The sequence below is a fragment of the Etheostoma cragini genome, chromosome 17 (genome assembly GCF_013103735.1).
Source record: "Etheostoma cragini isolate CJK2018 chromosome 17, CSU_Ecrag_1.0, whole genome shotgun sequence".
Classification (NCBI taxonomy): domain Eukaryota; kingdom Metazoa; phylum Chordata; class Actinopteri; order Perciformes; family Percidae; genus Etheostoma; species Etheostoma cragini.
In genome coordinates, this window is record NC_048423.1 from 17,167,946 (window position 1) to 17,183,204 (window position 15,259).

Consider the following 15,259-nt stretch of genomic DNA (forward strand, 5'->3'; position numbering starts at 1 on the left):
TCAATAAGTACATTTGTAGGTGATCAAATGTATCCACTTAACAGTTCTGGACTGGAGGCCAGTTGATGACAGATTGGCATCTGTGGGATCATTTGTTCTCAACAAGTATAAGGGTCACTGGGAATGAACTGATTTTTCTTGGCTGTACTAGCAGTTTTTGGCCACGCTAGCAGCATGCCTCTAGGGATAGCAATTTCAGGCTGTCCACCACTTTGATCCAGACTGATATAGTGGATGGATTGGCGTGAAACTTTGTACATACGTTAATGGTCCTTAGTGGGCAAATCCTATCAACTTTGTTTATCCCCAGACTTTCTCTCTACCACCATGAGTTTGACTATAACTATAACTATTCTGTTGCTCTAAACAATGTTTTGAAAGATAGGGAAAAAGGGGTGGGTCTCCCCATGTCGATTCAAACCCGTATCTCCATGGTTAATATGAACGTGTTACCCAGGATTCATTTTGTGAGCTCAATGTTACCATTTTTTCTCCTCCTGCTGGCTATTGGCGTAAATTACAATCAGCGGTATCTTAATTTATCTAGAAAGGTAAACGCCCGCACCTTAAAATGTATACTCTACAGAGAAGGAAAGAGGATGGTGGCCTCTCAGTTCCCAACTTCAAACATTATTTTCTGTCTTTCCTTTTGAGACCCCTCCTCACTTGGTTGAACCCAGATGTGTCTGTTTGCTGGCGTACCTTAGAAAGCGGCTTGGACAGAGCTTGGTCACTCCATGGTGTTCTTTTTGCCAATGTTTCTAACAAACAGTGTCAGCTACACTTTGGCCCCATTATCTCACATCTTATAAAGACTTGGAGATTATCTGAAACATACTGCTGTATAACTTGTACTTGGCACACTGTTCCCCTTTTTTCAATAATACAGCTCTCCTGATTGGGGGGATTTAGCAAGGGTGGCTTGTTACTTTTTTCTGACTTGCAGAACACATTCAATCTACCACATTCCTCTTTTTTCTTTTACCTACAATTAGGATCAGCACTTAAGGCATACAATGTCCCTTGTTAGAGGCTTTTGCCCATCCATCCTATCTGGAAGTTATTTACTGTGCAGCCCAAAAACTATGTTATGGGGCCTAGGCTTTAAAGGTTCTTAGTGATATCTGGCCGCTCTACCCTTCCTACTGAGAGGATCTGGGCACGTGATTGCCCAGGACTTAGTGTCGAACTTGACTGACATGGTGTATGGTCTAACATTCCAGCATTATCTTGCAATTCAAACCATCTGCAGATTCACTATAATTTCAATCGTAGGCCAAATCTCACCCCTGTGAAAATGCAACACATGAAGATAATTAACAGTCCTTTCTGCCCAGTTAAAGCTCAAGGTACATACTGTATCTTCACATGTTCTGGGAGTGCGCTCCCTTTTGTCAGTTCTGGTACAACGTTGCATCCAAAAATTCCACCTTGACTAATGTTACTGTCCCTGTTACTGTCAACGTTTGGATTTTGAATGATCTGTTAGTAATTCCGGTCTCTAGAATTTAAGAATTTGATGGACTCACAGCTGTGAGGAAAATTTGCAACCCATTGGAAACCACCTCATGACATGTCTATCCGTACATGGACCCTTTCCTTTTTGGATGTTGTGTACATGGAACTGTCAACAGTGCACATCCATGGAGCGCCAGAAAAGACCCTGGACACTTGGCACATCGCTAACCCCTTGAGGACCTCAACCTGCGTGTTGTGTTTGGTCCCTTGTCTTGTGTCTGAATGTGTGTGTGTTTGTGTGTGTCTGTTTCTACATGTGTGGTTTTGCCTCCCGCCCTCCAAGCTTCCAATGTCTCAGTGCATTGTTTGTAAATGTTTGTATCTATTGATAATTTCTTAATATGTTTTTTTTTTATCACAAATAAAATGCCACGAAATTTGGTGCAGAAAATCATCTGAGCATACCTTCAAAAAATACTTTGTTTTATGACCAAATACCTGCAAAACTATTAACTTTCCAATCCGTGTGACCTGAACTTTAGTGCTAATTAGCAAATGTTAGCATGGTTACTCCTAAACTAAGGAGGTAAACACGGTAACCATTATACCTGCTAAACATCTGCATGTTGTCATTGTGGGCAAGTTAGCATGCTGACAATAATATTTAGCTATAGCACAAAGTCTTTATTCTCAAAGTTATTTAAATCTGTAATTCAAATGAAGTGTGAAAAAAAACCAAAGCCGTATAGAAAGGAGTGCAGCTCATCCATGCTGCAAGTCAGTGTTCTAGTGTGGGAAGCACAGTAAGCAAGCGCACACTGTGTCATACAGGCCTTTATTGTACTTTTCTCTGCAGAGTGCAATTTGCAGCCACCCTCAGGTGGCAGTCAGGCTGAATGAGGTCACTCCATCATGTGACATCATCGGTTCACATGGCAACCAAGCTCAGGCAGCAGGAAGCAATTTTCCCATATCAAAGGTTAAAAAACAAAAGAAAGCTGAACCTTATTTTTGCCCTCTCCAACATTATCAATCACCTTGAGAGGGAGGTTTAACATTTGACCTGTGATGTCATCCCAGCGGCAGGTTGGGTGCCTTCAAGCCTTTATTTGGAGGCTCTGTTGACCTGGCGGTGTGATATATTTCACATCCAGGAACTTTAATCATGTGCTGCAGCCTGCCTGGAGTGTGTTGCACGCATGTATGCTTGACATCTAAATATTGAATTGTTGCCAAGTGAAAAGGCTTGTTAAACATTTGGAATGCAGATATCAAGAATGAGGTGAACCTACATATTTACATTTCAACATTTACATGTCTAGACATTTGATGGATCTGCTCTGTAATCACGATGTACTTCAAAACTTCACGACAGAAACAGCCGAAGAAAACTTGTTTCATCTGAATGCTTCGAGCAAATGGAAAAATGTAGGCGCGCCAAAGTACATCTTGAGTCATTTTTGAACACCGCTATTGCATTGCAGATTAGTTTAATGTTTTGGTTGAGGTAATCTTTCTTTGATGTTTTCTAATTGGAGGTAAATAAGCAAATGCCAATAAGCAGACAGACAACGTTGGAAAGACTTTCCCAGATGTGCTTAAACCTTGAAAAGCAGTGGGGTCAACTCTGTGAGGACATCATTATTCTTCACCTCAAAGAGTCAGGCAAATTAATTTTTTCTTTCTTTCCTGCTTTGACATACAAGGTGGCCTCGAGGATTCTACATAACAAGCTGGACCCACCTGAAAGTTCTGCGTTATTGTTTGCCTCACTCATGTCACCTCCTGTTAGTGGAATGGATGAGCTCATTGCTGACACCAGTCTGAGCTATGCATGGCTTGTTGATGCTAACACTCTAACAAGCACACTGACACCACTGGTATACTTTTACAAATAGAACTGAACGTTAGAATGGTTTTTGTCTCCAAAGTAGAATGAAAATTTGCAAAACATAAAAAAGGAAGTTGGATTTTTATAAAGAAACATACCATGTTGAGGTTCAGTCACTATTTGTGAGCATGAACGTGTGTGGTTTTGCCAAAAGACACAACTTCTAGGCTCACTTTGTGGTTTCATAAAGTACTCATTTGCCTTACTGCAGAACCAGTGACAAAGCAGAAATTGTTCCTATTTTGGGTATTGGTGCTCAAACTGTCCAATTCACTTGGAGAATAACCCGGACTGCTATTTTTTTGGGCATAGATTGTTGAACACATGTCTGGATTATGAAAAGCACGTGACCTTTTAGGCCAAGCTGTTGCTTTAAACAGACAACTTGTGCAATGCTTTGCACATTCCAGGTTAAAGATGTATTCATGGAGAGAACACAGAGTATCAAACTGTACTTTATTCAAGCATTATATGGGGATGATATAGGTGCAGGTGCAAGTGTTCATATAGGGCGTGGGATGACAATTGGGTTTAAAACAGGTGCTGTGCAATCTATGAAGCAACTGTTCCAACTGTGTGGGGGTAGGAGGGATGAGGCGGGGCTCTCGGGTCAAAAATAGAAAATGAGCCACATAATTAAAGTGGTTCGAATGAAAATACTTGTTGCTGCCAGTTGTGTCTGAAAGACCCTTTAGAATGGTTTTCAGTATTTCCCATTATACATGATGGTAATAAATATCAAGCAAACAAATAAGAAGCTAAACTGCATCAATAACACAACATCACAGAAATAAAAAATAAAGAGTAAAACTGTTATGGTAGAATGGAGTGTAATGATTCAGATGGCAAACGACCCTTTTAGCCTCATAGTGAGGTTATAGGGGCTTTAGGGGAGAAGTCTTACCCTTCATTAGGTTTTATTTGTGGACGTGAGAGAGCCCCAAACAAACAAACGAACAAAATAACTAGAAACACTAAAGAAAACTTGCTCCCCGGTCTGTCTAATGGGAGAACTCTCCACAACTTCCAAAGAGAAGAACAAGCCGCAGAACTGCAGTTTTAATGAAGCTTAGCAAACACTAAAATTTGTGTTTTAGCTCACAGGTGAACTACAGAACTGTCGAAAGGCGTTGAACCTACTCTCTCACCAATCCTAATAGCATTTTTGCATCGTTTTATGACCACAGTGGAAATGATGATACTCTATTAAATCACTCATCTGTTTAGGATTTGAAGCTTTAATAACCAACCTCCCTGCACGACCACATGACTATGCTTATAAAGTATGGCTTGTTGGTTAATTGGTCATTAGAAACATAGCCTTACTAATAAAAAGCTGCAACAAAGTACTAATTTTACTCCTAATTCCGACCCACTTTAAATGATCCATAAGTGAGAAAATGACCTTAGGCAAATACCAATCATCTTCTTTAGGACTTACAGAGAGGAGCTCTGTTCATTTAATAACCCCCAAATTAAAGGAAAATGTATGATTCAATCATCTGACCACAGAGTTAGATCATGCTCTATGACATCATTCTGGACTGCTTAAGGCTGTTGACCTAATCCAGCTATAGCGGAAGTCAAATCAGTGCGGTTTACATCCGGGAATATCTCTGTATATGTAGTAATGCACTGACCCTTAGCTTGTAAATGCACTTTTGGATTGTATTTGATATTATCAGTTAAGACTTAAAAAAGGCAGTTTTAGGCAATCACAATAACACTGTGCTCTACAGCAACACTGCTTTAACTTATATGGGCCTAAGAAATTTAAATACATAGTGGAAACTACGAAACAACCTCAGGAGTATGTTGAATATAGTGTAAATACTGTATTAATAATAACGTGTGTATACTTACATTATACTTACCATACTTACCATGATACAGACATTTTCAGGCAAGTTCCATACAGTACTCCTACTAGTACACAGAGTACTAATAGAAGCAGATGAAAATAATGCAAATTCGTCACTAAACTATTACAGAACTTGTTTAAATGTCAACATCACCACACATTTCTTTCCCTATCCTTTCGTTTATTGGTTTATTTTTTATGGAGTTGCTTTTACTGTTCATAATAACAGAACACTCAGGACTTTTATGAGCCATGGTAAAAACAAAGGTTGACCAAATGAGCCATTTGTAAGTAGAGGCTGTGTTTTATTCTGCCACAAAGCATTGCAAAGCGCTTCCATCATTGGGTTTGCCCAAGAATACCAAACAACAGTTGGTTTTAGCAGTTGCTGTTGACTAGCAGAGCTATGCTGCAGTTGGCCAACTCCTGTTCTCTATGTCAAGGCATAACAACAGACAGACACCACATGTGTTGGCTATAAAGTTTGTGAAACACACCACTAAGCAAATGTGTCAAAGAGTGGCTCAGCAGGGTCAGATGGGTGACGCAATCTGTGTGTGAATGCTGACAGGTGGGATGGCAGGCCTGACTTTTAAGGCCGAACAGACTGGATGTGACAGCTAGAAATTTTTACTGGGCAGAGCTGCACTCCTTTGCTGTGTGATGAGAATCTCCCAATTTGCAACTAGTAGTTACACATATCACCTCTGTGAAGAGCTGTAAGGCAAGGGAAACATCTCTAAATGTTTATGAGATAATCAACTACTGGAATGACTCAATAATGGCAGTTGTAAATGTAATTTTCAGGAATAAAAAAGCCAGCTCTACTCCTTTCCTCTTTTTTAGTGAATACGCAGATTGTTTCCAATATTATAGACTGAGGCCGGGCACAAATTCTAATAGGTGAAGGTGTGTGTGTGTTCGCGCCAAAGCATAATATTAGTGTATTGTACCCCATATCTTTATACAACATGAGGTTTGCATAAACTAGCTCAAAAACAAAACAATTACCCCAAATAACATCCTGCGTCCCAGACATGTGATCATTTAAATAAACTTCTCCAAGCCATTTCCAGAAATTCCTGGGTCCACTTCCAGATAATAACATCATCTAACTGTAATTGTGCAATAGTATGAGAAAGGACTGCTAAGTCAACCGCTTTTGGGTTCTACAGTTCAGACCGTCAGAATTAATTTCGGAGTTTTCAACTGGACCTAACAAAGAACAAAATAGTTGAGCTGACATGATTATATCTGTAGTGATCCTACAAAAGTAACAAACTACAATGGTTCACTTGAGTGATAATAGTTTTAAAACCTACTGCACCCATGGTGTACTGTAACCTGATTTTCAGTGTCTGTGGTCTGTAATCAGCTATCAGAGCTCCAAGGGGCAGCCCTGGGCAGCTGTCGTTTGGGCTGCCCCAGGCACAATCTTACCATTGTGCATGACGTGCAGCTGGCATGGTGTTGGAATGCCCACACATAATGAATCAATCAAAGCCCCCCCCCCCCTAAGTGGACCAGAACTAGGTAGTGATATAGGCAGATTCATGGCAGCTGTAACATGGCTCCTCAGTGCCATAATCCATTTACAAGGCTCCACGTTCACTTCAGCCTGACCATTTAGAACAAGGTTGATCACACCAAAGTACCCACCCCGTTGTAATTTAATGCTTTTAAAACTTAAGTAGCTAAATTAAAGTAGCATGATGTGCCACATTTACAGCCTAGACATGTGAAACAGGCTGTTTAAGGGGCTCCAGTAAAATTCACAACATGGGAAAGGCTTCAGCCTTCAGATACTAAGAAATTGCAAGGTCCACCAGAGCTGTTCACATTTATCCTTGGCCCCATCACCTGGACCACAGTTACAGTAGGATTAGGTCAGATAGCTGACGGCTATTTTGTTCTCCAACTCAGGCAAGCTGTCCAAGAGTACATTCTTAGTTATTGACAGCATTGAGCTTTAAGTGGTGCTTACAAGATGGAGGTCTTTTCTTTAAATCAAACTACGTAAATTCTCACGTATAAACGAACCAATTTGATGGCAAGCTTACACTGGAATAAATTGAGGTTGTAAGGCTTATTGGTTAAATGCACTGGCCTTGCACCAGATGAGCTGGGTTCCAGCCTGTGTCAGTAGGATTTCCGTCCATGCTGAAGAACAACTTGACACTAAAACACTGAGATCTCCAGGGATGCTTCTTGGTAACTGACCCTGCTGTGCCAGTCCTCGTGTAGCAGGCATTCAGGCAGCCAACACGGAGTATCAGATTATTAAGTGCATTGCCCAAATGCACCTCAACCAGACCAACTGGATTATTTAGCCATGTTATCTGACCAATAATACTAGGGTAGGGATCATATTCTTAAAAACATTTTTGGGCAGGAGTCTGTGTTTTGGATCTGTTTCAGCCTGCTGACCTCATGAGCAATTCAAAATGTGTATGACAACGCCATCTACTGCTGCCCTTATGTTATTGTGTGTGACAGAAATCACCATTAAGGATGGAGATTTCATTAGCTAGATTTCATGCTTTTCGATGCCTGGAGAGGTAAAAGTACCTAGTTACAAGAAGACAAAGAAAAGAAAAAATCCAGACATGAAAAAGCATAATTTTGTGTTTCTGAAATACATATTTTCTTCTGTCTTTTCCCTTTCATCATCTTTCCCACCTCAGATTTATATTGGGAACCGATGTGTGTTCCTTGCCCCCAGGTTGGGAACCACTGTGTTAAACTCCGTATTTCTATCTTCCTAAAAACTACTCCCCTGGAGCCCCAGACTCCCAAAGCCAAGGTTCACTTTGCATCAGTTGGTTTTTGGTAAGGTTATTTCCTCAGCAGACAAATCTGTAGTAGGAGTATCAGGAAATTGCAGGTAACTAATAACATTAACAGTGAATCCATCATATTCAAGTGTCCCAGTAAGCCATGACAGTGAGCTAGCTTATTAACTTTTTTATCTTTGTTAATACCAGGACTCTAACACCAAAGCAGCTACATGGAATTTTGTCATCATTTATTTTATTATATGTGCTTTTGACCTATAACAAACTTGTTGGGGAATTTGCATCACTAAAGTACAATGTTAATTAAACTGGGTCCTTCTTTAGATAGTTTTTTGCTCCATATTGTGCTCACATGGTAGATAGGCGTACTTCAGAGTCCATAGTGACACATCGCAAACCTTGGGCCAGTTAGCTAGTGCTATTTCATCACAGGCTGGTGTCTGGATTTCTGGGAAACGGAGTATGCAGAGAGTGGGCGGTGGGTTAATAGCCAAACAAAACCCAAAGCCCCATAACAGGTTCATCCGGCCATGATGTTGTAAAAGACGTGGGTTAACATTCCTTTGGGCAATGTTTTTCTTGTCAGATTAGAATAAGTTCTTATTCGAATCCAAATCCATTATTTATATAACACAATTATAACACAAATGCAATTCAAAGTGCTTGACAAAAGCATAACCATACAAAACAAATACAACTGAAAATACGACAGGTCAGCAAAAGCAGCCGACAGAGGATGCTAGTGGATGCTTTTCCTCCCAACACGTGACGAGGGAGTCGGTAGGGACTCCCAGTGTGGATAGCAGCACTGCTTGTCTAAACACCAGTTAACCACAACCTACTTGACCACTGAAGGTAACGTTTGCCTAATTATATTCCTCTGGTTGTATTGTTTTTATGTCCGATAACTTTGCCAATGTTAGAAATAAACGCTGTTATTTTTACTTGTGCCGGCCGGTTTTATTTAGTTCACGTTTACTAGCTAGCTAACAGCTAAATTAGCTAGGTAGCTAGCTAACGTTACTACTTTTTAGCTTTAACGTTAGCATAGATAGCAACAGCTTCCCTTGGACACTTGGTTATCACAGAGCTGGATACAGGAACACTATTATCGTTACACTGTTATTGTTAAAGAGCATGTGAGACAAGCGACCGTGATGGTCAGTTACTCACATGTGTGTGTTATTCCGGTCTTAACGTCACAACTAGCGTAATGTCGGTTAGTTAGCTAGTGTACGAGGCGTTGGACTGTAGTAGCTAGCGGTTAACGTTAATCATGTTAAAGCGCAATGCCACCGGGTCAAGATTAGCTTTATTAATCCACTATTTGTGCGTATACAATATACATGGTCAACTGAGACCTATGCAGTAGTATACATTGATGTTCCTAGTCCCATTTTCTACAAAGCCACTGTGGTCAAGTTGTCAGTGCCATGGCTAACATTAACGTTAGCTAGCTAATCATCTGATATGAACAGCATCCTGTTCAGTAGGTTAGGAGGGTGTAGAAACCGCTTTCCAACACTCTCAAACATGCCCCTCTTCTCAAAATCTTGCAAACGTGACAATTCAGAATGAGGAATGCGAAAACCTCTATGTGACATGCAGGGAAAACTACCGGTGACCGGTTTACTGCAGCAAAGAAGAGGCGATGTTGCTTTCACGTTGGAACTGTTTGTATTTTGAGAAGTCACTGCATGTGTGGTCTTTAGTTTAGAAGGCAGTTTTTAAAGCATGCTCGAAAAAGAATTACAACGTGTGAGACAAAACAATGACTCTAATACTTATAACTTACATTGCCTGTGGCCTATGTCTGGCCTGTTTTGCTTGGCATGTTATATTGGATGGTCTTCTGGGGATTTATTTATAAAAGCAAACAAAGGTTGGAGGTCAGTGAGTAAGTGAGTCACCGAGACAGAATAAGCAGGGGGACATTTGTAGCAAGAGACAAATTCACTTGCATGACATATGCGAAGTGTTTATATTAACTTGTTCTTTTAGATATTTTGTTTTACTGTTAAAATAGGTTAAATAGAGTTGGAGACCTTCTTTGAAAGTATTGTTGAACTACAAGCTTCCATTGAACTGCAGACCATTTTTACTGAGTCTTGTTTTTGATGCCCATAATTTCATCAAACAACTGCCCAGAAAGTTGAATGACAATTTAGTTGTTGTTCTCTTTTATATAAAATAAAAAGACTATTATTTTATAATCTTTAATCCTGACACATTAATGTTAAAATATTCCTGAAGCCATTTGTCTGTAAGGATATTGATATGGTTTAGCCCAAAAGGGGTGCATATTTATTGATATGATTCTATTTTTAAAACTTTTGTTGTGCAATGGGCTGTTACAGGGATGAGAGTGAACAGAAAGAAAGGGGAGTGGTAGGTGTAGGTCTAATCACTTCTTAAAATACCCTCCCAGCAGATAATACAGGGGCTTGTGATCCTGTCAGCAACACCAGAGCTGAGCAACACTCGATCCAAGAGGACATGCAGTGTCCCTTCTTTTTGTTCTCCTGGATTGCCCCTTCTAGTTTTCCCCACTGTTCTCCTAAGCAGAGTGCTACTCTTCTTGTTGTGGTCACAGGTTTCAATGGTGTTGGCTTGATGGAATCCAAGTAGGTGGCAGAGTGATGGTCTAAGGACTCGCAGTCACGGAGGTGCTTGCGCGTGGAATGTTGCGCTGGTCGGTGCACCTAGAAGGAGGGCCGCGGAGAGTCAACCATGCTGCTGTGGCGGTGGGGCACAAGGTGTACTCCTTTGGAGGCTACTGCTCCGGGGAGGACTACGAGACACTCCGTCAGATTGATGTGCATGTCTTCAACACAGGTTGGTGGTTATCATACGTGTATATATTGAGGGTTCCCATTAAGTGTGTATTTTCTTATAAACTCTAAGAATTCAGGGAATTTTAAGTAATTTCTTGTTTTCACCTGTTTGTTGTGTGTGTTTATTGTATTTAGTGTGTGCAACTATTGTGGGATCTAAGATGTTCATCCCTTTGCAGTATTTTGACCTGAAAAACATCAGTAAATCGAAAAAGGATACAATTGGCAGGTCTCAACAGCACTCTTACTTCTTCCTACTTAAATTTAATACAAGACTACACTGGAAACCCCAGTAAATGTTTTTGTTTGCAATCTAATGTTTTATTAGTAATGTGCGGGAACATATTTGTAGTAAGGATAAGAGTGTTTCAAGACAAGAGTTTGTTGAACCCTCACCACTTAACGGTAACTCATTACAGCTGGCAATTAAAACCCAAGCTTTCCATTGTGGTTTGTAAAATGTTCTCTTTGCTGTTTTTCCGTTGATTTCTCACAAACACAGGTGTTTTCTTTTAACATGATGCTCTAAACTTGCTCCCTTTTCTTCTTAGTAACCTATTTTACATATATTTATATATATTTTTTTCACTGTGTGGTTAGACACCTGCTTTAGGCTTTTACACCTTCTTAAAGTAGCTTGAGCTGTGATCTGTGGCACCAAAACCTGATAAAGATGCCTTTGGCTGATTGAAATGGAAATGGGACCACCTTAGCCTTGTCCCTTGCTTTGTGCTCCTTCTCTTTGATGTATTTTTACAGCACACCCTGCTGCCTTGTGAAGTCCTTTGGTTTTCCTTTTCTTTTCTTTGTCTATTTTTTTCTGACATTTTTCTTTTTACCTTCTGTTTTGAGCCTCTCAAAATAGGTTAAAGGCAAACTGGCAAATAAGCAATTCATCCACATGTTTAACACTTTGTTACATATTGCCTTAATAGACTGCAAGTTAAAAGTAGGTTTAAGAGCTTTGTCAAATGTCACCCACTGCTTACCTTTTATTTAAATCTCTATCCCCTAATTGTTCCAGTATTGTTGCCTGCTTGTAATGTTTTATATCTTTTTAAAAATCTGAAAACTAGATTACCATTGTACTGCACTGTGTTACTGTAGTACATTTACTTTGGCTTTGGACTCCCTTATTACACTTGCAGTTACTTTTCCAACTGTGTATTGAATTAATGTATCTTACTTGTTTTGTACTATAGTGTCTTTGCGCTGGATGAAGTTGCCTCCACTGAGGACAGGAGGACATGAACGTGTCCGTGAAGTGCCATACATGCGTTATGGCCACACAGCTGTGCTATTGGATGATATTATCTACCTCTGGGGTGGGCGTAACGACACAGAGGGGGCCTGCAATGTGCTTTATGCCTTTGATGTCAGTAAGTAGAGCTGCATCTAACTCACACTGTTAAGGGATTGATTGATGCTGCCTGTGAGATGCACCTGTTAGATGTTAAGGTCGTGATAGCTAAAGCGAGAGAAACCAGTTTTTTTTTTACTTCAGGGAACTGTAACACCTGCATATATATGTGATAGTTTTCTATTACACAATTACACAGGGCCGTAACACTAAAGTCATGTATTGTAAAATAAGAGGTTTGGTCCCTCACAATTTATTTTAGTTAATAAATTGTTTCTATTCCTAGACACCCACAGATGGTTCACACCCAAGATTTCGGGTACTGTTCCTGGGGCAAGGGATGGCCACTCGTCCTGTGTCTTGGGGAAGGCAATGTATATATTTGGAGGATATGAGCAGCTGGTGAGTCTTCATCACTCGTCACTGTGGCACTTGCACTCTAAACATTAAAACATGATTTATTCCGTCTCCTCTGCTGTTTTGTAGGCGGATTGCTTCTCCAATGACATCCACAAGCTGGACACCACGACCATGGTCTGGTCATTAATTAATGCCAGGGTGAGTTAAAAACACCAGTTATTAAATTTCCAAAGTTTATAATGTATTAGTTCCTGGACAGAATATGCCATGCATTTAATGTTTAAGTTAAAAAAAAACTATGGACACAAAGCACTCACTCAAAAAAACTCAAAGTTAGAATAGACCGGCAACATAATCAGTAACATTAAAAGCACTGTTGGAAATCAACAAACCATTGGTAATTTCCAGGGTTGGCAGTACCGCTACACAAGCTCTCAGTGGTTTGCTTGGCTGGATACAAGGGCACTTAAATGTAATGCAGCTCCCTGTTAGGTGGCCAAGTCAAAAAAAGCCTCACAGGATTTTAAACACTGCCCTTTTAGGAAATGCCATTTGTGTTTTTATGTAGTTAGCCTGCTCACCTGATAAACCCTTCTAAAGTATATTTTGGACATAGACATCAGTGCCTCAGGTGAACTAGGGATTGGTGGAGAAAGGACTCTATCAGTCCCTCGTTTTAGTTCCTTAGTGACAACATTTTGTCATCAAAGATAATAGTTTGGTGCTTACAGATTTAGTTCGGCATGTGATGTGACTGAATAATAACATTTGTTCTGCATGTTCTCAGCCTTGCGTTCCTTTTGGAAAACAAGGCTTTTCTGTAAAGTTTACGTGTTGTCTGTTATTCCACTTTTTTATATCATTTCAAGTCTAGTCTTATCTTACCTAGATCCAACACTATCTTTCAAATAATTCCAATTAGTTTACTAAGCTGGTCTTTTTCAGTTTTAACATTATTTGTATAATCTATTATTGTATTATTCTCCAGCTACTCTATTTTATGAAAAAAAAGTTCAAGAGCCTGCTGCCCTCTATAGCATTAGTGGAAAACCATTTCATCACTTTCTGGAAGGGAAGGCATGTGAAAGGCTTTACCATGACCATCTAAAAGCATACGGAGTAGATGCCTTTGTTAGGCAGTTTCATTCAGTGGAAACTGATCGCATATCACTATTTTATGTTGTTTTTTTTATCCATAGTTCTAGTTCTGACAGACAGTACCAGCTGCATTATTATTCTAATCCCACTAAATCATATTCAATGTCCCTATTATTGTACACTATTTCTGAAAGGCCAGAGGTACCTAAAAGTGGTTTTGTTTTTGTGTGGCTTTGTAGTTGGTGATTTGGTCCACTAGAGGGCAGTGGGTACCCTAAAGTTGCTGGTCAAGAAGCCTCATCTTTCGCCAGTGTGAAGATAAAGCTTTATACCCAGGGACTTGATGAGTTTTGAACTAAAACTAGTTTATGAGGTATAGGTCAGGTTATGCAAGAATGGTGTAAGTATGTAGGTCACATCCAGCGTCTTTGCTATCTGTCTTTAATACACTGCTTTATGTTCTGTCTCTTTACTGAAACGTTTATGGAGTGTAAAAGTATAACAACATCATCTGCTGATCTTCTCTTCACAGGGCACTCCGGCACGCTGGAGGGACTTCCATTCAGCCACCATCATCGGGACAAAGATGTTTGTGTTTGGAGGGCGAGCCGACCGCTTTGGTCCTTTCCATTCCAACAACGAGATCTACTGCAACAAGATCAAAGTGTTTGACGCAGAGACCAACTGCTGGCTGAGCACCCCTTCAACACAGCCATTGCCAGAGGGACGCAGGAGTCACTCAGCCTGTAAGACACATATACTTTTGGGATCATCACTTTTAAATGCTTACATCAATAAGGATTTAACCCATAATGCATTTAGAGATAAGAGTTGTGAGCCACAACAGAGGATTTTCCCACAACACACACTTCTGAATAAACTGGTTGTTAGGAAATTTCTCAGTTTTGTTTAGTGAGGTTAATGGTCTGACACCTATTCTTAAACATATGGTTCTCCTAGTTTGAATGATCTGAAATCATGCGGCATCATTTCAAATTTTCTCACTGCCATGAGTCATTTGTTCACAAATTGCAGTCATTTTCCAGTGTGACCTTTCTCTTGCCTTCTCAAGCATGATTAGTTTTTTATTGTTTGTGTAGTGAGAGTATAATCTTTTTTTTGCCCTCATTGATTAAACAAAAACAGCTAATTTAACAGATTCACATGGTTCCATTTACTATGATGCAAATGTCATGGACCTACATGATAGACTATAAAATAACTTTTTGTTTTCCTTTGTGTGTTTAGTTTCCTACAATGGGGAGCTGTATATATTTGGCGGGTACAATGCACGTATGGACCGGCACTTCAACGACCTCTGGAAGTTCAATCCAGGTGATCCCCATTTAATTATGTTAGACTGGGAAAACAAGTTAATTGTGTCATTCCTGGTAGTGTTTCTTTGCTTAGTGCAGAGTAATATTGGTTTTGATCTAACTGCATTGATGAGGTTTACCTCCTATAGAGAGATTGCAGCACTGGCAGTGCTAGCTTGTGTTGACCCACTTTACTTCTCCTCCTCCTTCTGTAGATATTCATGTAGACAATCCTCTCCTCCCTCATTGAATATGTGATAGTGGCTGGCTTCTCCCTTTTCACCAT

The 15,259-nt window shown here is 40.0% G+C and overlaps 1 protein-coding gene across 1 annotated transcript in view; it reads left to right on the forward strand.

The window, feature by feature from the left end:
* The first annotated feature begins 8,592 nt into the window (after positions 1 to 8,592).
* Positions 8,593 to 15,259, forward strand: part of klhdc3 (kelch domain containing 3) — a 28,643-nt gene continuing 21,976 nt past the window's right edge. The window contains exons 1-7 of the mRNA XM_034898383.1: positions 8,593 to 8,860; positions 10,599 to 10,840; positions 12,042 to 12,218; positions 12,486 to 12,601; positions 12,686 to 12,757; positions 14,190 to 14,403; positions 14,906 to 14,992. Of these exons, the coding sequence (XP_034754274.1) occupies positions 10,687 to 10,840; positions 12,042 to 12,218; positions 12,486 to 12,601; positions 12,686 to 12,757; positions 14,190 to 14,403; positions 14,906 to 14,992 (820 nt within the window). The 5' untranslated portion in view covers positions 8,593 to 8,860; positions 10,599 to 10,686. The remainder of the gene's footprint in view (positions 8,861 to 10,598; positions 10,841 to 12,041; positions 12,219 to 12,485; positions 12,602 to 12,685; positions 12,758 to 14,189; positions 14,404 to 14,905; positions 14,993 to 15,259) is intronic.